General features: G+C 28.7%; 1 protein-coding gene across 2 annotated transcripts; it reads left to right on the plus strand.

The window, feature by feature from the left end:
* On the plus strand, positions 7,255-18,003 carry LOC109352049 (protein NRT1/ PTR FAMILY 5.4-like). Of its 2 annotated transcripts, XM_019593834.1 has the most exons (6): positions 7,255-7,458; positions 7,563-7,780; positions 13,320-13,565; positions 14,580-14,857; positions 16,022-16,209; positions 17,037-18,003. In XM_019593834.1, the coding sequence occupies exons 1-6, from the start codon at positions 7,404-7,406 to the stop codon at positions 17,738-17,740; spliced, it is 1,689 nt and encodes a 562-aa protein (XP_019449379.1). In that variant the 5' UTR covers positions 7,255-7,403; the 3' UTR covers positions 17,741-18,003. The 2 variants fall into 2 exon arrangements, with proteins under 2 accessions (XP_019449379.1, XP_019449380.1); XM_019593835.1 differs by lacking the exon at positions 13,320-13,565.

The raw sequence follows: 22,933 nt of genomic DNA on the forward strand, positions 1-22,933 counted from the left end.
ATTATCTGTGTAATCTATATATAATGAATAAAATGTGATGGGAAATTGCTCTTTCAATTTTCAAGGTGATCATTTTATTGTTTTTTCGTATCAAAGCAGAAAATATGCTTTGGATTTGCTTGTGCTGGATGCTTCATTTGGGATAGATTTCTAGATTATTCATATTTTATTTAATCCTATTTGTCATTATCATTGAATTATATATCTATCACTTTCAGAAGGTGGAACTGGAAGTAGTGCCACTTCTCTACATGGAGGAAAATTGTATTTTGCAAAGTTGATTCTATTCTTTAATGGCTTTTCCCTTTTTGGTCTTTATTCCCATCCTCTTTTGTGTGTTGATGTAAATATTCGGGGATACTGTTTTTGTTGTTTCTGTTTGCTGATTTTTCTCTAAATATCTTTTTCAAGTTCAAATCCTGGTGAGTTTAGAGAGTATAAACATTTTTTCTTAAAACTTAGATGTTGCATGTGCAATTGAGACTTCATTTGCTTCAAGAATCAAGAAAACAACAATAATGAAGAAAAAGACAAGTTGGAAGTTGAGGAAAAAAGTAATGATAAAGTTGTTGCAACTGTTCTCTTGGACCAAGTACTATTCTCCTGAGTCCTAATGGTGACAAGATACACTCCAGGTTTTTATTTCTGACTTGTCTCCATCCCTCATTTGTAGAATCATGGTACATGCACACAATTGTGTTGTCATGTTCTCCACTTTTCTCAATTTATGAATATGATGAAAATTTGTGAAGCAATTGTTTTGCTGTAGGTTGTAACAGTGAAACTAGTGACTTGTTGTTTTGGAACATTTCTTCTAACTATATCACATAACAGGAAAGTTACACATTGGATCTTATTAATAATGCACCTTTTGGAGGATTATCTATCCCTACATGATCTTTCAATGTACCATGTCCACTTCTAATTGCTCAACGTAATAGTCTCATGGTTTTAGCAACAAATTATTAGTCTATTGGTGTAAGGCTCCCTTAGATTCTTAGGATGGTAAAAAAAGTTAAGGGTACGATTCCTGAGAACAATACTTGCTGGGAGAGACAATCATATATCCAGAAGAGATTAGTTCATTACCAAAATGTAAGAGATACCCTTAGTAGTAGAAAAAATAGAGTCCAGTTTTTATATATATTATAGGTAGAATGGTGAACATCAAGATCATTTGTCTCACCTCATTCCACTTCTTGTTTCTGTGCCAGAGAAACTAAATAAATCAAAGGCAAATGAATTTTTGGGAAATAGAAATTTCTGCGCAATGGTTAATGTCTTTTACCTATAATTATAATAAGTTTCTAACTAACAGAATCATAAATCTATATGCAAATCTTAACCACAAACTATAAACACATTTCTTAAGTACACAAATGCATTACAATTAAAGAGGTATAATCGTGTATATATTAAACTAGTTTATCTGCTGCTACAAGCAACATCTTTTCTCACTATTGTATCTTCTGTAATCTATTGGATGCTTGAAGTTGCTTATTCTCTATAATCATTAACAACCCCACTCAATAAAATTTGACATTTTCAAATTCATGATTAATTAGTGCCTACTGGACAATCCACATTATTCTTCTATTACTTCTACAAATAAATAGTCTTGGCCATGGATAAAAGAGAGGAACGTGACCGTTTATTAGAGTGAAAGGACAAAATTTGCTCCTTTCAAAATCTATTAATATTCTCTCATCTAATATGTCACATCTTCATAAAGAGAGCAAAGGGGGTACAAAATTCAAATCATCCTAAAACATTGAAAAAGTTACAACAACTATATCAAGTTGCTATTGCTTGTACCAGATAAAAAATGAAGGAGATATTCTACCACAAAATTTGTATCACTTTATATACACATTGTTTCTTATTGGCTAGAAAGATAAAACAATAATTAAATATAGAGAAGGGATCCATTTTCTCAAGAGTAAGTGGAAAATTCACATCTTAATTATTCATTATAAGAAAATCTAATAGTTTGAAGTAGTGAGCTAATCTTAATCATTAGATTTCTCTAGAATGAATGGATAAGATGTGGAATAACTTTTTTCCACTTACTCTGAAAGTATGTGGATCTCTTCCCTAAAATATATATTAATTTTATATTTTATGACCAATGAAAATAAAATAGTACATTGATTATTACACATCGTGGGAGAGAAAATGTGCTCCCATAAAAAAACAATTATTTGGATCTACTATTACAATATTCTGTTAAAGAAACACCAATGCTTATGACAATCATATCTGAAGAGGTGCAAATATGTGTAAAAGGGGTACCTCCATACAAGTCCTTATAAACTTGATTGCCTAGCAAATATTAAATTTCAAAAAGGCTATAAAGGGCACAATGTCCCTATCAAACTCTAAAGTCCTACCCTGAGTAAATTGAATAATAGAGACCCATTTTTCCTCTTATGCACAAGGCCTAGAAAGTCCCTCTCTTATTGATCCTGCTTTCACTGTGAGATTCCATTTATGTCAAGGACCATAGCCAGTAATTATATTCAATATATCATGTGTATAACAAATGGAACTGTTGCTTTACCAGTGAACTTAGACACCCCATAATGTAAAAAATGGACCCTATTCAGATTTCCCTTCAGGTGCTGACTCTCTACCACTTTGGCACTTTCACAATTTGGTTAGTGTTGTGCTAGTGGTGCTGTCGGGAGAAGAAATATGTGGTTGCTCCTAAATGGTGACTAATTTTTAGACACAATTATATATAGCTAATGAATTTTAATAGCATATTGTACTGATTATTATTATCAATAATACATTGTAACTGGCCTGGTATGTATCACTAGTATGAAGATAGTGACAATCTACCATACCGATCAAAATTAGGTACATTCATAGTCATTTCTATGATTTTGGTGCTTCTTTGAGTATTAATTTCCATAGAGAAAAAAGGGTCACATCAGTAGTGAACACATAATATATATATATATATATATATATGTGTGTGTGTGTGTGGATATTATAGTCGGCCAAACCTTGAAAGGTCTTCAAAGTAGAATGGAGAAAGTTACATATATTAGTGTTGCACTAAGTTTCACAGAAGCAAATGGGAGAAAGTTAAACAGAAAAGTGTTGATGCAGTGACTGGGATTGTCCCATTTCCACTAAGTGAAGATTTTTCATTATTACTTTGAGACTTATATTGTCATAAAAGGGGCACATTATTGTGTGTATGAAAAATATTATTGTGCATTGTGCTAAGTAGGAAATTATAGGGTAGCCATATTGGCTATTGCTGTTAGCTGAGCCGAAAATCGAAATATAGCTTTTGGGCTATTATAGATAATGCCTTGTGTTTGGTAGCAAAATAGGAAACTATTCAGCTGTGGTCCATTATCACAGTTCACAGGTTCTCCTTTTATTTCAGTCTAGGATTCATAATATATGTCACTACCAGATATTTTTCTTATCATTAGTAGTTTATATGTGATAAATGTAATATTCATCTGAAAAAAGTGTAATATTATTATATTATATTTCACCATTTATTTAGATTAATATCTATAGGCTAAAATAGTAAGAGGATATTTTTAGTACTAATATCTTTCAGAGTGCGTACTACTTCTCCCAATAAGTGTCGCTCATGATAATCGAATTCTTGACATTTTAATCATCTTAAAAATCTATTGGGGTCTTACACACTAGACCAACACCTTGATGATAATAATAAAGGAATATAACACTTCTCTTATCATAATTCCAACTTATGACATTTTGTTTGGTTTATTGATATTATCTTGGCATATGTGAATATGAAAGATAGAAAGTAAATGAAAAACAACAATGATTTTATTTATCACAAGAGAAATTTATCTTAAATTGGTTGTATAAATAACAACTCTTCCATTGTTATGCATTTCGCACTAAAATTAAGAGGGTTTTGAATAAGCATAACAATGAGTGGTATATTAGAATATTAGCATAACAATCATATGCATGCATCTTCAAACAAAGCACATGTTTAAGAAATGAATATGAAAAACCCAATTAAAAAATACCTATATGAGAATATGAAGAAATTAAAGTCAAATGATTTGTGCACTTCCATTCATAATATGATATATTGTGTTGAAAGCTAAAGAGTGAAAGGAAATTTTTTGCGACAAAGAAGCTTACATGATCCATTGAACTTAAGCAAAACACATGAATGTACTAGGAGATCACATATAGAGACAGAAAATTCTCGAAAGCTCTGCCGATAAAAAAATGTCATTGATCGAAAAACCAAAACAATGAAGATCAACAATAAGATTGGAATGAAGAAATGAAATGAAATGAGATAATATGAAAAATAAGACAAAAGACAATTTAATCGGTTATTAATGGAGAAGAATGAAATTTGACTTGATTTGTCAACTTCTAAAAAGGTAAATTTAAAATATAGAAATTACATATTCTCGATTATCCGAAAGCATTTACCTATATTTTAGTTATGTATATATAAATTTTAGCAGAGATGGCAAAATGAGCATTGCAAGCGGGCGCACCCGCATAGCCTGCATTTTTTTGCAGGCAAAATATACAAATTTTATCCATTTGCCGGTCAAGTCCGCACACATTTTCATTGGGTAATGCGGGCGGCCCGTGGGCAGCCTATAAACATAATTAAAGGAAAAATTGAGAAAATTTCAAATAAGTTATGATGTAATATGATTTTTAATCCCTAAAAAAATTGTAATATAATGTAATTTGATCAACTTCATATAAAATATCAAAGTTTTTGTTAATTTTTTATCTTCAACTACTTTATTTTATTTATAATTTTTTAATTTTTTTTAATTATTCAACAATGCCCGTGGGCAGCCCGCAAACCCGTTAACCCATTTTAAAATGGACATAACACTGAATTTTGTCCGTGAAGACAATACGGGAATGTTTGCGCCAGCTTAAATTATTGCGGGTACGAGCTAAAGAAGCTGGGTGACCATGTCTAAAATTTAGCCTTTAATAAATGATATTAGACATGTTTCTTAGACATGTTTCTTAGACATGTTTCTTTTACTTTCATTTATCTCTTATGCATTTACTCTAGTCTTTTCTGTTCAAACACCCAGAGGAAAAAAGAGCCTTACACTTACAAGTTACAAAGACGCACTTAACTTCCACATAGTACAACTAATAACCGTTGGGTTCAAATTCAATAACAGCTGTTTATTTTCTCTAAAGTAATATTCGAGTTTAAAACTTAGTAGGAAATAAATCTCAATCAACAAATTCATTTCTAAAACAGAATTACTTCCAGTGCAATATATCAATAATATTTTGTCTAGTTATAAGTATCTTTTAATTATTAAATTAAATTTGGTATTCCTACATTTAACTAAACCGAATTCCTTAACAATATATTGCACCAAAGGTAAAGTAAGGTCATTTCATAATTTGACTGTCAGTAACATTATTAGAATACCACAATATTGTCCAAGCAGGATCACATACAATAAATCAGAAATCAAATACTACTAGTTAAAAGAAGAAGAAAAATATAAAAGTCAGAAAACTTATAAAAATAACTTAATAAATATATGTAGGTGTCATCATTATATCTAATAATAAAATTGTTCCTTCCAATAATGCAAATAGGCAAGTTGATCTAGCTGTGCTTATTTCTCTTGTAAGTTGAGTGCATACTCATATATATTAAACAATAAATATTTGTGTTTACATAGTTAGTGTTTACATATAATATAATATAATATAATAATATATATATATATATATATATATATATATATCATAACACATTTATATTTGTCAAAATGCATAACTTATAATATTGTTTTTTTATATAAAAGTGATGATCCACAATGGTGAGTTTATATAAGAGTTCACCTTGTATCACTGTCTACCAATATTGTCTTACCAACTTATACTTTAACAGAATATGAGTCATTTGCACAACACAAAAACTCGAGTTTGTTTTTGGTTGTTGATGTATTGGGAAATAACAAACTTTGACAAAGTTGGATGAAGCTCAGGTATAGTTTAGGGTGGCCAAACCATATTTTAAGTAGTTTTACATGCTTAACATGGTTTCTCCATAAAAAAGTTGAATGACTTAATCATGAAAGAAATGAATCTGCTTTTACAGCTTATAGTTTGGGGTTTAACAGCATTGTAATAGCTATACAAAATTAGATTAGTATAATATTAAAATATTTTTTATAATTATTATTATATATTACAAAAGAAAAACGTTTTTAGTGAAATTAATGCTTAGTTGTTCTTGTATGAATAACTTTAATTTTATGAAATATTTTTATATTTAAAATTTGCATTTTCTACCAGATTTTCTTTCCTCCTCTTATAGAAACTAATTTTTTTTAAAGTGAATTATTGAAATGGGCCTCAACTTTTAAATAAATTAATGTAACTAACTTAAACAATTAAGTGTGCCCAAGGATTAAGATCATATACTCGATCAATAAATCAATATTAGAATTTGATATAATTCATGAATAGTAGATTATAAAACAATGTTATTAAACCTAGACTGATCATTAACTCAATTAATGTATTAGGTTAATGGATTATTGATGGAAAGAATTGACTTGATTCATATTAAAAATATAATATATTCATTATATAATATTATTTAATAATTTTTTATTTCATATAAAAATTTATCATTACATAAATATTTGATTAAACAACCAATAAAGAAGATCTTATTAAAATAAAGATGTTATAAATAAGTTAAAAACATCATTAAATAATAATAGTTTTGTTTTAACATAAGCTAACAAATAACAACTATAATTACAATAATGATAACAAAATTACAAATAAGATGAGAGAAAAAGTTTCCCCCTCTCAAAACAATAATGTTTTGATTTTTTTTTTTTAAAAACCGACCAAAGAATAACCAATCAAGTGTCAAATATATGGTATGAGAATAAAGTTCTAGTGCTCTTTTCAGAAAAAAATACTTCCAACCATTCTTATTTATTCTATAATTTTCCGATGATCCATTTTATAACTAATTTGTATTTTCTATTTAACCTTTATTATTTTGCTGTTATTTATTATTTTTTATCAATTTGAAACAATGAATTTATAAAAAATTAAGATTTCAAAATAGCTGTTATAAAATCTTTTGAAAATTAATAAAACTTTTCCTTAACTTAAAATATCCCACAATAAGAAACACAGTAATAATCTTGCGTCAGTGGGTCTTTTATCTTCCCATATATGTGCACAAATTCAGGTACTAAAATTCCACTACCAACATTTTTTGCCTTCACTCAATTGTAAATGCAGATCATAATAGAGAGTCTAAAATTTATGCCTATAAAAGCACCAAACCCCTATCTCACATACCCTCTCAAAATCTGATTCAACCCTTCAACATTTAAAGTCATATTCTCATTATGGCTGATAGTCCTACAAGAAGAGGTGGCTGGCATGCTGCAATATTCATCATATGTCAGTATATTCAATACCCTTTTATTTATATATCTCCATTTTCATATTAGTTTAATGTCTTATATAATTTCCCTAAGATTATTATTTAATTTGTATGTTATCAGTTGTGGAATTTGGTGAGAGATTTGCATACCTAGGCATAGCTTCAAATCTGGTTATATACCTTATACATGTTCTTCATGTTCCGGACACCACAGCTGTTAAAATTGTTAACACTTGGTTTGGTGTTTCTGCTCTTTTTCCTTTGCTTGGTGCCTTCATTGCTGATTCATACCTGGGTCGCTTCAAAACTATACTCTTCTCATCACTCATTTATCTCCTGGTAATTCTTTCATTTTATATATCTATACCTTCATTATTGTTACTATTACTATTACTTTTTAATGGGTTTCTTCTCTGTTTTTCATTCCTCCCGGAATCTCATGTGCAATCTACTTTCCATTAATTTAAACAATTTTCTCTCTTTCTTAGCAATAACTTATAGCTCATGTATGGTCCCACCTTGTGGAAACCATAGAATGATGTAATAAATATGTTGATTGCTAAAAGATTCATCTTTATATTTTTTTAGAGTAAATTACACTATCACCCTTGAGTTTTAGTGAAATTCCATAAGCCATCCATCACTTTTTTACACCTACACAAAACCCCCTGTTTTTTATACTTTCATTACACCGACCACCCATGCACGAGAAATAAGTGTAATCTTTTAAACAAAAAATGTGATAAACGCAATTAAGTTAACCAAAACATGACATAGTGTGTAGACAAGTCCAAATAATATATAAGTCAATACCTCTTTATTATTTTTGGTTCGTTACGATAAAGTATAAAAGCGATTTAAACACTATTTCTTTAGAACTGTTGTTACATTTTGTAACAAAAAATAACGAAAATACATTGATTTGTATATTGTTTCGACTTGTCTCAACAACATATCATGTTTTGTTTAACTTAATTGCATTTATCATATTTTTTGTTTAAAAGATTACACATATTTCTCATGCAGAGGTGGTCAGTATAATGAAAGTATGAAAACTAGGGGGTTTGTGTAGGTATAAAAAAGTAAAAGGTGATTTATGTAATTCTATTAAGTGTCAGTATAATTTACTCTATTTTTTATAATAGTTTTTGTGAAACCTGAGCGGGGTATTAAATGGGAAGAGTACCGTATTAAATAAATAGTTAAACTGTTTGATAGAATTGAATATTTGGATTTATAATTAATAATTTTTATTTATGAGTATATAATTATATATAAATATAAAATTTAATATAAATTAATAATTTTGTATAATTATATTGAAATAACATTTTTTATTCATTTCTTGGACATAAGTAAAAAAACATTAGAAAAACATTCTGTTTTTTTTTTAATTTTAAGTGAATTGTACATTTCACCTTTCGAATTATTCATGTTTAACTAGGTTTAACACAGTCGCATAGGAATTTCCTAAATTCAAAGTGGTTCAATCACTCAATCGGTTAAGACTGTAAATCAAAGTCATTTTCAAGTTCGGTCAACAATCAGACTATCCGATCTGGTTTTCATATTATTAGTTTTACCTATATTTTTATAGCGAATTTCAATTTCTAGAAATTATTATAAGTTGCAGTTAACTCTGTTCTTTTTATTAAAATTTCTAAGAATTATTACATTCAACATCTCCAAACAACTTAAGATGTGATTTAAAATATATTTAATATTTATCTTATGAAATCCTAACGGGTATCTACTTAAAAATGTATTTTAAGGACTAACTATTTAAAGATTAATGTTCATGTTATAAACGCTTTATATGACTGTATCTTGGTTTTGCTAATAAGAAATCTTAAAAAGAAAATAATAAAGAAATAGGGATTAGAAAAGGGAAATATATATTTGAAAAGGTTATACTCAATCAAGTATGGAAAAAATTGTTTTTCCTTATTTGTATTGTATATTTTCTTTTTTGGGGATTTCTTATTCATTCCCAAAAGCATCATATAAGTTTTGTATTTTAGTAATCGGTACAAAATAGTGTTATGAGAACCGGACCATGCTGGATAGTCCGACCAGTTTAACTGCTGACCAGACTTGAAAACAACTTTGATTTATCATCTTAACTGAATGAGGGTTGGACCGCTTTGAATCGGAGAAATTTCGGTCTGGCCGTGTTAAATATGATTAAACCTCATTAACCTGAGAAGTAAATCGGATGATTCACTTAAAAATTAAAAAATTGAACATTTTTATGTAATCTTTTGTTTCAGTTCAGTCCAAAAAAGATAAAGAGACGTTACTACAATGTAATTATACATGATTATTAATTATTACATTTTTATCTAATTATATATCTATAGAAAAAAAATATTAATTATGTATAAAATCAGCAAGTCAGACCAAACAGTTTAACCTGATAGATCAGTTAAACTTAATGCGATACCTCTTCCAAATGTAGAAAACTTAACTCTCTTAAATAGAGCCGTGCTATATAAAAGTTGTCAACAGTTTTTATGAATTAAACTACAACGTATATAAAAAGTGACCAAAATTTTAAGAATAAAATATAAGACAATTTTCAAAATGAATATATATTAAACCAGTTATCCTCAATATCATCCATCATTTTTTTTTAAATTTAATGGAACCGACTAAATGAGTTAAAGAGGTGATACGAGAGAAAAAGATGAATCTTAGAGGACTTTTAAATTTCACTCCTATGATTATTGGATTTACAAAAAAATGAGTAAATGAGATTGAAATAATGAGTATAACTTAACTTGGATGTAATCCCTCCTCCAAATTGTCTTAAATGGCATATGTGCCAAAATTTTGTATTTGTCATCACACGTCATAGTTTTCAAGTTTTGTTTGATGGATTGCTTATTAATAAGATACATGTTAAGTTAATCAGGAATAGGCTTGGGGACGGATTGAACCCCACTTAGTAATTCTTATCCGTTGCTAAATTTAGTGACCCTTTTGTATTTGATGAAGCTTTCCACGGTTTTAAACTACGGCTGTGTGGCTAATTGCAACTTTTGTATTATTGATATTGGTTTCGGCTGTGGCAACCGAGTCCACTTTTCGTGACAATTTAGCTAACAGATTAAACATGTTTAATTATCTTCTGCCCCTCCTCCTTCACTTTTCGGTTCATCATAGCAACCTATCACTAACTGTATGTTTTTTGGTTCATCACAAAAGGAAACTTTAGCTATCTCATCGATCTATTTCATGATTCTTAAGTTTTTTAGTTCTCTTATTTTCCAAAGGAAATTATAATCATGACAATTTACCATCATGAAATGTAATATGCAATAAAAAACTTTAAATTTCTCCTTGGTTTTATAGGTTCACTTGATTTATTTTCTATATTTTTAAATTACATAAATTAAGTTTTCACTTATTATTACGTCTTTATAAGTAAGCCCTCTTTTTTTCTGAAGCTTTATAAGGTAATCCTTTGAAATTTGTCCTAGTAGTAGCCTTCTAAAGTTTGTCATTTTTTAAACTATACGATACTAACTAATTTTCAACTAAATATTTTATATCTATTTAAAAGTGGAAAAGACCAAATCGATTATATTTTTTAAAAAAGAAAAACGAAAGCAAACGCAAGTAGCCAGCAACCTTTGCGTTTTGGTCGCCTTAGAAAACGTGAATGTCACGTGTATGACCTTTTGTTAACATGTGAGTGCTTTTTTTGGTATAAAAAACGTGAATGAGTTTTGTTAGCTCCATACACGCAAGTATTAACGTAAACATTGAGATAACCGGTAATATAAAATGGATTTAACATGTCTAGTATAAATATTTTTATATTATCAATAAATTATTTATCATTCATATGTTAGTTATTATTAACTTTCAAATAAAAGTAATACAAATTAATTGTGAATGATATATTAACAGTGCAAAAAACTTTATATTGATTATACATAAATTTTCAACTTTTTAAGACATCTAATATAGATTTATATTAATTTTTAAAGTTAACTACATATTTATCATCTATATTTTAACTCCATGTTTTTATTTATTTCTCTTTACTTAATTTGTATGAAAATTTTCCATCATTTAATATTTTTTTATTATATACATATATAACCTTAAATATTAAAAGATATATAATGAAGACTAAGAAGATAATAGTCTAATTGTGTAAGTCAACACTAGATTTTTGTGATGACTAAAATATTAAGGGTTCGATTATCGGGAACGGCAATTGTTAGAATGGAGAGACACATTCCAAAATAGATAATTTTCTTACCCATAAAATGGGGGAATACCCTTGGTAGAATAAGAAAAAAAATATAAAATGGTGGTTGTAATCAATTTTATGATAGACCATGTGCTATATTAATTTTAAAATCCTAACCAAGTAAACTAATAAAACATTTAATTATGGTCTACTTACTTTAATTACAGTCATGAGTGAATAAAATAGTATTTAAACTAGAGATAAATTTGATTCAAAACTTTGAATGATTTTACTAGCAGGTTTACTTTAACTTTTAAACCACCAAGTGCCTAAGTTAATTCTCTAGATTTCGAGTATCTATGAATGTAACTGGTTGGTAGGTGAAATTTATTTCATCCATTATAATCCAGGGTCTCAATAAAAGATATTTTGTGGTTTAAACAAAAAAAAAATATATCTATTTGTCAAAGAACAATATTGTATACTATTCTAAAAACTTAGCTTAAAAATTATCATTAAGTAAAGAAAAGTGTTACTTTATATCCACATCAAGTGGATATCTGGCACATGTCGCTTTTTTTATGATTAAAGAATTTTAAATTAATTTTCATTTGATAATCATCTTTAAATCAAACAAAGCATTCCATAGAATTTTATTCTGTAAATATGTCAAAACGCTTCCTAGTTTCTTACGATTTAAATCCAAAAATTATTTCTTTTACTTTAATCTTAGTTTCTTTGTCACGTGATTTTAAAAAAAATTAAAAAGTGACGTCTGAGATTAATACGTCTAGTCAAATTTCCGATATTCACATTTTAAGATTTGTGTTGTTCGTTGGGATGACTTTTTCCGTCTAAATACTTATATTTTAACAATGTAAATTTAACAATTTACAAATTGAACTAACTTTATATCTTCTTACTTTTTTTTTCTACATCTATAAACATTTTCAATAACTTATCACAATTTAAAGTTATATTGTGGAAACATTATTACCACTATTGTTACGATCAGCACTTCGTGCCTATCGACACACATTCTTATTTTTTTTATACGTATCATTTTTGTATTATATTATTTGAAGAAAATAATTTAATATAAGATATAGAAATGTTATATGGAAACTTAATAAAGATCAAAGATGTAAGAAGATTAATCAAATATAGAATTGAAAAAAAAAAGATAAAAATAAGAAAATGTGTGAAAAAATAATGATATATTGTGAAAAATAATAAAAATAATATTTGGAAGTTTATGATAATTATTAATGGAGAAGTTACAAAAGAATAATTTTAGAATGTAAAAAAATTATGCTATAAGTTATTTGTAGTTTTTGCTTTATATATAATATAGATATAAAATATATAAATAACTTATCATTATTTTCAATAACTTGTCATTAATTAATTTAAGATTTTAAAATCTATATATTATTAATATAAAAATTATATACATTCAATATATCATTCATTATTTATTTATATTCCTTACATTTTAATTGGTTAATAATAAATTATAATCAAATATAAATGATAAATATTACAATAATAATAATAAAAACTCTTGTATCTAGAGTATTTTTTCCTCTTCATCCAATATACCGCAATATAGTAAATGATACTATTGTGTTGATGTGAAAAAGATTAAAAGAATCTCACGTCACATACATGCAGGGCACGATTTTGTTGACACTATCAGTATCAATACTCAACAACAACAAAACAATGTTTTTCTTGGCACTCTACCTGGCATCAATCGGAGATGGCGGCCACAAGCCTTGCGTTCAAACCTTCGCCGCCGATCAGTTCGACGAGGAGACGGTGGCGGAGAAGAAGACCAAGAATTCATTCTTCAACTGGTGGTATATGGGTATTGTTGCTGGATCAACTATTCCCGTATTTTTAGTACCATCTCTTCAGGTAAATTTATCTTTTTTATTGACTTAAACAAGTAGAGTATGGGTTATTTAAGCATAGCTTATGGATCACACATTTCCTTTTTAGAGAAACAGGTTTTACCAAAATAGGAACATATCCCTCATATATACCTGTCTTTTCAAGATATACACTTCTGCATTGGGCATTTTTAAATGAAAGGAATTTTTAATTACAAAACGTGAGAGGAGTGGATGTTGATTTTTATGGACATAACGGATATTTATAAGATAAATGAGCTTAAACTTGATAATTATTATAGCTAGGCATATTTTTTATACAATATGTCCCAAAAAAAATATTTTTTATACAATGGTGTATTTATTTAATTTTAGACTAATCATCAAGCAGAATTAAAGTACTCATATGTACCCAAAAAAAATTAAAGTACCCCTAGTATAAAACTTATAGATGAGCAAAAACTCTATAAAGACCTATAATCTTGTGTTTTGATTAAAGAAAGGAAAATATCGATAAAAATAAGTTTTTTATTTATAAAATGAAGAGGATATATTTATTTTTAACTCGTTATACTTACCATAACACAATAGTTGAATTTTCTGCATGATGTCAATAAATTTGATTCTTGATATATATAGGAAAAATATTTTATTGAGAGTGGTTGTATGATTTAGGTCCAAGGTAAAAAAACTTAAGATATAGTTTCTATTAAGTTGTATATTATAAACAAAAATTTTGATTAAAAAATAGGTAACTTTTGTATTCATTTTATAATAATTTACTCCTTCTTACTTAGAGCTTGTTTAGAAATTGGTGATTGGAGGACAATGAAGGGAATGAGAAGGCTTCAGAGCCATAAAATTCACTTATGAAATAATTCTCAAGTTTTCATTTTCCCTTTAAAAATCAACTCGCAAACAAGCCATTAAATATCAACTTGCAACACCTTTAATTTAAATAAAGTGTAAATAAGAATCTTAATTGTTGATGATGATTATGAGATTGAACAATGAATATGGAAAAAATAAAAATGAACAGCAAAAGGGTTGGTGGAGCCTAGGGTTCGGATTGGTCTCTGGGGTGTTGGCATTATCATTGGCAGTGTTCTTATTGGGAATCAAAAAGTACAGAAAGGAAGGCCCAGCTGGAAGCCCATTCACTAGGCTGGCCCAAGTTTTTGTTGCTGCATCTCGCAAATGGCGCGTCAAAGACACGCTCAACAATAACAATTATTGCTATGAAGAAATGGACCATACAGAGAACCCTCACATACATGCTCCTAAATTTCACACTTTGCTCCATACTCATCATTATAGGTTGGTGCCACTTATTCTACTATAAAAGTGTATTACGGGTATTATTTAAAAATTGAAAAAAATGAAAGTTATGATGAAAATTAAGTTTGTATTTCTTGATGTGTGAATTTTTTTAAGATTTCTTATTTCTCTTCCTTAAATATTCTCGCCACACTTATAATGCTCTCTTACTATAATGAATTCAAAAGTTATGCTTTACTTATTTTTGTATTTTATATAAAAGTAGAAGTAGAAATACTAATAGATTTTTTATGGGAAGGCTAAAGTTGATTGGAATAGTTCTTTCACTTGATTTGATGATAAATAAATAAATTATATTCTTTATGAGAAATATAGTTGGATATTCTATATTGTAAGGAGTGTTTATATTTGAGATACGTTTAATTATTCTACATATAATAATTTCATATAGTCAACTTATATAATACTTCTTAATAAGAATAAATATATTTTTCTTAGGATAAAAACCTAATTTAAATTTAATGAGCGGAAACCCACTTTTATTGGTTTGGATTTTTTCCGGTTTCAAATACTGGTTTTGAGGATACCCCAAACCCTACAATAAAAATGATAATGTTTTTCTAACTCCAGTATACTTAGAAGTTTGAATCGGATAAACAAAAATTTGGTCACAACTCTAAGCATTTTTATGGGATTATCCGGTAACTAATAATTGTTACTATTAATAGTTTAATACTGCATTTCACTAGGTGAAATAGTACTAAAATAATAATGACAAGGTTATAAATGTTGGTATAGTACTTGAGTTTATAAGATATCTGACACATTGAATGAAACTCATGGGGTTCATTGTGGGTCTAGTGTCGGGGTTGATACCAACAATTTATTGTGGATTTGCACTTTTTGTAGTGCCAAACAAAGAAAGGACTTGTTCTGTGATTTTGTTGCTGTGAAACTTTATTTTATTATTACTTGAATTCCATATTTCTAGATCAACTTTAGAACATACCATCGATATTTATTATATTTATATTTACCCCACACTTATTTTTTTACTTTCTAAGTATACACATTTCCAAAAAGGAAATAAATCAAAGGGACATTATATAATGTCTCAATTTGATTGTACATTAACCATTATATCCTTATTACTAATATGAAATTCATGTGACAAAACAAAATATGTGGTAAATATTAATGTAGATTTTTGGACAAGGCAATGATAATTGATGAAGTTGATGCAACAAGCAAAACAAGAGACCCGTGGAGGTTATGTTCAGTAACACAAGTTGAAGAACTGAAGCTTGTCCTTCGCCTTCTCCCTATATGGCTATGCTGCATCATGTTCACTGTTGTCCAAGCTCAAGGCCACACATACTTCATCAAACAAGGTAATGTAGCATTTACTTTACTTTATACTTCAATAATTTATCATAAAGGCATCAATTCTAAGATTAAGAACTTTATGTCTTTCACCTAAATATTGAATAAGAATCAACCTTCATGAAGAGATTATGATATAATATTGGTTTCTCTTCTTCATCCATTTTTAATATTAAAATAACAATAAGAATGGGATATAATGAGATACTTCCCTCAACCATATTCTTCTAATTACATGACTATTTGGAATAATCATCTCATTTTATATAATATCTACTTATATATAAAGTAATATTGTGAAACAGACTGGACATCAAATCAGAAGATATCATATATTAAGTTTAAACGGTTAAATTGTTCAATCAGACCGAATGACTTTATATATAATTAATAATTACTTTAAATATATAATTATGTATAAATGCAAAATTTTATATAATTAATAATTATGTATAATTATATTGAAGTAATATATCTTTATTTTTTGGACTAGAGTAAAAAAAATTAGACTAGTATTTTATTTTTTTAAATTTTAAGTGAATTGTCCGGTTCACTTTCCAGATTATTCCGATTTAATCGAGTTTAACACGAACGGACTAAAATTTTCCGATTCAAAATTGTCTAACCACTCATTTAGTTAAGTCTACAAACCATAACGATTTTCAAATCTGATCAATGGTCAAACCACCTAGTCAGGTCATCACAACATTATATAAAGTCTTTTAAATAGATATTAGAATCATGATAAACAGTGTCTTTTTAATAAATTAACTAAAAAGATTTTAATATTTCTATATTATTCATTAAATCATTATATTTGACACAATTTTTACAGGGGACACAATGGACCGTTCCATTGGACCAAATTTACTAGTCCCAGCAGCTGTAATTCAAGGCCTTGTTGGAATCATAATCCTTTGTGCTGTTCCAACATATGACAGAGTTTTCTTGCCACTAGCCAGAAAATTCACAGGGAACCCCACTGGCATAACAGTGTTGCAAAGAATTGGAGTTGGTCTATTTTTATCCATTTTCACTATGGTTGTGGCAGCACTTGTTGAGGCCAAAAGGGTTGGTGTTGCTAGAGACCATGGTCTCTTAGATAATCCCAAAGCTGTTATACCAATGAGAATTTGGTGGCTGCTTCCTCAGTACATTATAACTGGTGTTTCTGATGCATTCACTATTGTTGGCCTTCAAGAATTGTTCTATGATCAAATGCCAGAAGGAATAAGAAGCATGGGGGCTGCATTATATATAAGCATTATAGGAGTTGGAAACTTTGCTAGCATTGCAATTATAGACATTGTGGTGGCAATTACCTTAAGGGTTGGTGGGCCATGGTTGGGACTAAATATCAATAGGGCACACCTTGATTACTTTTACTGGGTTTTGGCTGTGTTAAGTGCTTTGAGTTTGTGTGCATATTTGTGGCTAAGCAAGGTTTTTGAGTATAAAAAGGTGGATGTCGTTGAAACAAGTAACCAGTTGAGCCTCAGTGAAATCAATCACAATCACAATCACAATCATGGAGTCTAACACCAAAGGAAGAAAAGGGTTTGGTTTGTGCTTTTTGGCAATGCTATCAATGGCAGAAACTAATGAGGGTTCATTAGATAGACTTCATAATTCCAATGCTATAGTTAGTAGTACTTTGGGGTTTGGATGTGAATGAATTAAATAAGGTGGTGGTAAAAATATATTTTCAAGTGTTTAAGTTTCACTAGTTTAATATTATGTATGTATAACATTTTTAATTTTGCAGTTGTGCATATATATAACTACATGATGAATGACTTTGATTTAGGATCTCATCACATGGATACATTAGCTATTATGAATGATTATTTTTTAAAAGTTCTGTCATACCTTATCTGTTTATTGAAAAGAATGTGTAAGTTTTATTTATTTATTGTAGACTCATTTAAACACAAATAAGCTGATGATAATTAAAATGAGTTTAATTTGAAGTAAAATATATTAAGTTTTATTTGGATACCTAACTATGAGTGAATTGAGATAGCATAAAATGGAATACAAAAAAACGAAATAAAGTTGCCACTTCATTGCTTAGTTATTATATCCTATATTCCCAAGTTGGAATGGAACAAAAAGTCAAAAAGTGGGGAATGAAATGAAATGTATTCGATCATATTGCATTACTTTCTGAGGTAAACAATCCAAACAATGAACATTGCTTGAATGGGTGATGATAGATATTCAATTTGCATGGTGAAAGGTGTGTATAATTGGTGATGTAGTAGAATTGGAGAATGAAATTATTAGGATGAATAAAACAAAGCTTGTGCTTATATTAAAAATACTTCAGATTTTATTCAGTAACTTTCATATTAATTAAATTGAAGTGACCTATAACAAGGGAAATACCTAATATTATATGAAAGATTTAACGAGAAAAAAAAAATCTAAAACCTCTATCGTTCATTCCTTTGAAGTTTACCAATCATTAAGTTTCAGTACATAAAATTAAACTTCACCTTTAACACATTCATTGCTTCTAGGAGATTGAATAGTCTCATCACATCACCAAGGCACTTATTCTATAGTTGAGTGTTGGCATTGTAAAAAAGAAAGAATCATGAAGGGGAAAAGGACGATTCTCTAATGGAATTGGTGTAGAATGTTATTGTAGATTGATTTAAGCCATTGCATGGTTCCATTTTGGGAAGTTCTTTCTTTGGGAATAAAGCCAACCAAACTGTCATTTCACAAATCCGGGTAGTCTACATTATTAAATTTATAGCAACATTCTCTTCCTTTCATCAATTGATTAGCATCATTATGATACCCTTACCATGATCTTTGGTCTTTATATTTCATGATTTTTTTCTTGTTCAGCAAAAAAAAACTAATATCTTTGGAGATATAGAAACTATTAAAGAGAATCTTGTTTTTATTAATAAAGTTTTCTCTCTCATAAATATCACATAGATCAAATTTCTGATATCATTATTAAGAAAATCATTGATCTACTACTAACTGTATTGTATCTTGTTGATATAAAATATCGCTTTAAACCTACCAATTATTGCTGGAAAATATATATGGCTTAATTATGAAGTAATAGTACAACTGGACATGTTTTATCTTTAGTCTAAGAATTTGTAGCATGGAAAAGATAATTCTTCTCCAATGGGGTATAGATCCATATAGAGTAATCATTATCACAAATATTCAAAACTAACAAGTTCTATGAATTTTCTCAGGACAATATAATGAAGATGCTAGTTGAAGACTGTTTTTTTCGCCTAAATGCATTATTAACAATGGGATAAGATTCCAAAAAATAAAATGGAATGACCCCTAATAGTTTAGAGGACAAATTTATTCCGTAATTATCCCTCCAATAATAGTGTGGAATTTGACTAAATAAATGTTGTTTCAAACGTGTAAGTTTGTATAAGAATTCATTTTGTATAAAGTGATGAATTTGGTATTCAATCATTATAAGCTTTCAATTGGTGTAAACACACTATTTTGGAAGTTGAGCACGATTTCGAAGCAATTGAAAATATTTCGCAAAAAATGGTGAGTTTATGAATTATTGTTTAAGAGAAAAATAAAATACCAACAAGATGTTAGTAATTCTATATATGGGTGACCTACACCATATATTAAAGATTAAATTAAAAGCATGTTTTTATGGAAAAACTAGGAGTCTGGATCCTCTCCTGTACAGGAGAGGCCAGTACCAACCTAAGATGATGACATGTGACAACTCTAATTTTAATGGCCAATATTTAATTTGTACTACCTCAACACCTTCACCACCATTACCATTCTTTTCCCAATTTCTCAACATGGCTGGAACCCTTGTTTGTTCCTTGTAAAACCTTGCTTTCAAACGCTTATTGAAAAACATTAAAGACGGTGACGTTCAACTTTTTGAACTTTTGAACCATTGTTTCTTCACCCGTTGGCCTTTCGTCTTGAAAACTCGTATTCTTTCACATTCTCCTTTCTCTTTCTCCACAAGGATTGTGTATATTGGCTTCAAGGGTGCTCTTAAAGCAATTCCATGGATGACCCATTTTTTTGTTATCAATGATTCTTCCACTTATGGTTTCCGAGAGAAATCCATATTTAACAACCATAAACTTTATATAGATCTGGTTGCAAAATTGCCCTTTCGTGAAAAAGTAATGAGAAATTGGGAAAAGAATGAGAATGGGGGTGAAGATGTTGATGTAATACAAATTAAATCCTGACCATTAAAAATAGAGTTGCCACGTGTCATTATCTTAGGTTGGTACTGGCCTCTCCAGTACAGGAGAGGATCCAGACTCAAAAACTAGCATGTAGCAAGTATCCCACTTTTCAAGAATGATAACTACATCATTTTCATAGAAAGTTAGTTTTTAACGAATTATTTAGCATGTGAAATAAGGCACACACATTAGGAAAAACTTTTTAATATTCATCTCAACAGAAATCCATGTAAATTTGGATAGACGAAATATCATTTGTAGCAAAATATTGGGTCATTATGTTATTATTTGGCATAAAAAGTGCTCAAGCTTGACGGTGCAACAACAAATTTTGCAAAGAAAAAAGAAAATAGTAACAAGTGTACCAACCACATTACTCAAGCATCATAATCATTGAGTAATCTGAATGTCACAAACTTAACGAGAATCGAATAAAATAACATACATCCGAAGTCGCTGGAAATGAGAAATTAGAAGGTAGTAGCAGACAAGGAATATGGATAATCTCATATCAAATTTTCATGTCCAAAAAGAGAGGTCACCTCATATTGTAGGAGAATTCTACTATATACTCTTCATATTTATCTCTCTTTGCATTTTAATGTAATATGAAAAATTAAAATGAGATGATTTATTTCCTAAAGTCACTCTTAATTCTTGAAAGAAATCAAGAGTGGGTTGATCAAATTTACTTTCTTATCAATTCTTTTGTTCACGAGATTGTTCGCTTTCTCCATTCTAATTAGATTTTTATTTTAATATTATATTTGAGAAAATAAAAAAGAGCATTTAAATTGTCTTATTATATTCTTTTTTACTATATTATTATGAGTGTGATATCTATGTACCGTCTGTGTAAAAAATTATACACAATTAATAAATCATCAACCATTTATTCACATTACTTTTTTTATAAAGTCAATAATAATTAAATATAAATAATATATGATGCATAAAAATGTATAAAACTCTTACACCATCAACAATTTTTTTTTTTTTATTATCTATTATTATCATAGATGAGTCCAACTTATGAGTGTGTATAATAGCACGTCCAGCCCATTAACCAGTCTTAATTTGAAGATAAGTATGATGAATTTAAGTTTTAGTAACTAGGCTCAAATGTGTTTGGGGCAGATCATTATAAGGTCCAACACTACAAGCCTCGTAGCCTTGCTCACATAAACATATTATCTTATGATCTATATATGATTGTAGGCAAGGGAAGTCAACTATGACCTATAATGATGTTGGAAATTACACTGAAACAATTATGACAATATCACTCATGTCAATGTGAGTCCAATTAAGTATTAACCAACGTAAACATCTACACACCTATTTTTAATCTATAAGGAATTTTAATTATAATAATAATGACAAGAACACCATGTATTGGTTCTTAAATAATGTTAATTTTAATAACAGAATTGAAACATTCCTATGATTACTTCAAAAGTATCCTTTCTCCACATATTGTGATATTTATTGGCAGCAGTAATCATATAATCTCTTTCACTACTAGAATTGAGCTAAGATCTATTTTTAAAGGCAATGAGATTGAATTTCAAATGATCACAAAGAATGAGTTTTTCTTTTTTTAAATGTACAAATTTTTAATGAGATCATTAACATTTTAAATTTTTAATGAATAAATTTTAAACTATGTAGTGAAAGATTAAAGATGACAATTGAGAAATTAAGTGTATATTTATCATGCACTAATTAGGCCAAATAAAATGGATATCAATACCCTTCCAAGTTCATGCATATCACTTCTTTAATATATTATATTGATATTGATGGATGGATTGGGGAAAAAACAACAAACCCCGCCCAAGTATCATGATATTAAGGTGGAAAATCTTTTCAAAAAACAGAGTTATTCACTATTTATGCTGTCAGATAATGTGCACCAAAAAAATCAGTATATGAATATCTTCAATTGTTTTATAAGTGTAATGTATTCTGATAGCCTTTCAATGTCAATGCTGATTTGTTTAATAGAAAAACAATGCTGATTTTGATGCAGATAAAATAGCATTGTCGTGTATGGCATAAACTCACCATCTTTACTTACATCTTCTCACTCAAATTATTTATACTATTAACTGGCTCACTCAAATTATTTATACTATTAACTGGCTCACTCAAATTCTTTATTTTTAAACTAAGCCAAGTAACATAAAGAAGAATAAAATAACACAAAAATGTTTTTCCTTTTAAAATTTTGTATGGTTTTGGACTTTTGGTCTTAAAATTTGTCAAGGGACAAACATGTCAGTAGCTTGCTTGCTGGAACTATATTCAGGGGTGAGAATGAGTTGAGCGGGATAAAACTTGTCATTTATCTGATCTTAAATATTGATTGAATTATTTATTTAAACTCAAACTCGGTCCTACATTAGAAGGCTAACCTAACCCCAAATGTTGAATGGGCAAGCTATTGAAGCTGACTATAGACCCATACACCTAAATGTTAGTCTTCTCAATATTACTTATT

Source organism: Lupinus angustifolius, chromosome LG07 (assembly GCF_001865875.1).
Source record: "Lupinus angustifolius cultivar Tanjil chromosome LG07, LupAngTanjil_v1.0, whole genome shotgun sequence".
Lineage (NCBI taxonomy): Eukaryota > Viridiplantae > Streptophyta > Magnoliopsida > Fabales > Fabaceae > Lupinus > Lupinus angustifolius.

What these genes read in the sequence shown, in the direction of transcription:
- LOC109352049 (XM_019593834.1), top strand. Translation starts at nt 7,404, where the DNA reads ATGGCTGATAGTCCTACAAGAAGAGGTGGCTGGCATGCTGCAATATTC. An exon ending in TTTTAGTACCATCTCTTCAG is followed by an intron (nt 13,566 to 14,579) that starts GTAAATTTATCT and finishes AAAAATGAACAG; the next exon opens with CAAAAGGGTTGGTGGAGCCT. An exon ending in CTCCATACTCATCATTATAG is followed by an intron (nt 14,858 to 16,021) that starts GTTGGTGCCACT and finishes ATATTAATGTAG; the next exon opens with ATTTTTGGACAAGGCAATGA.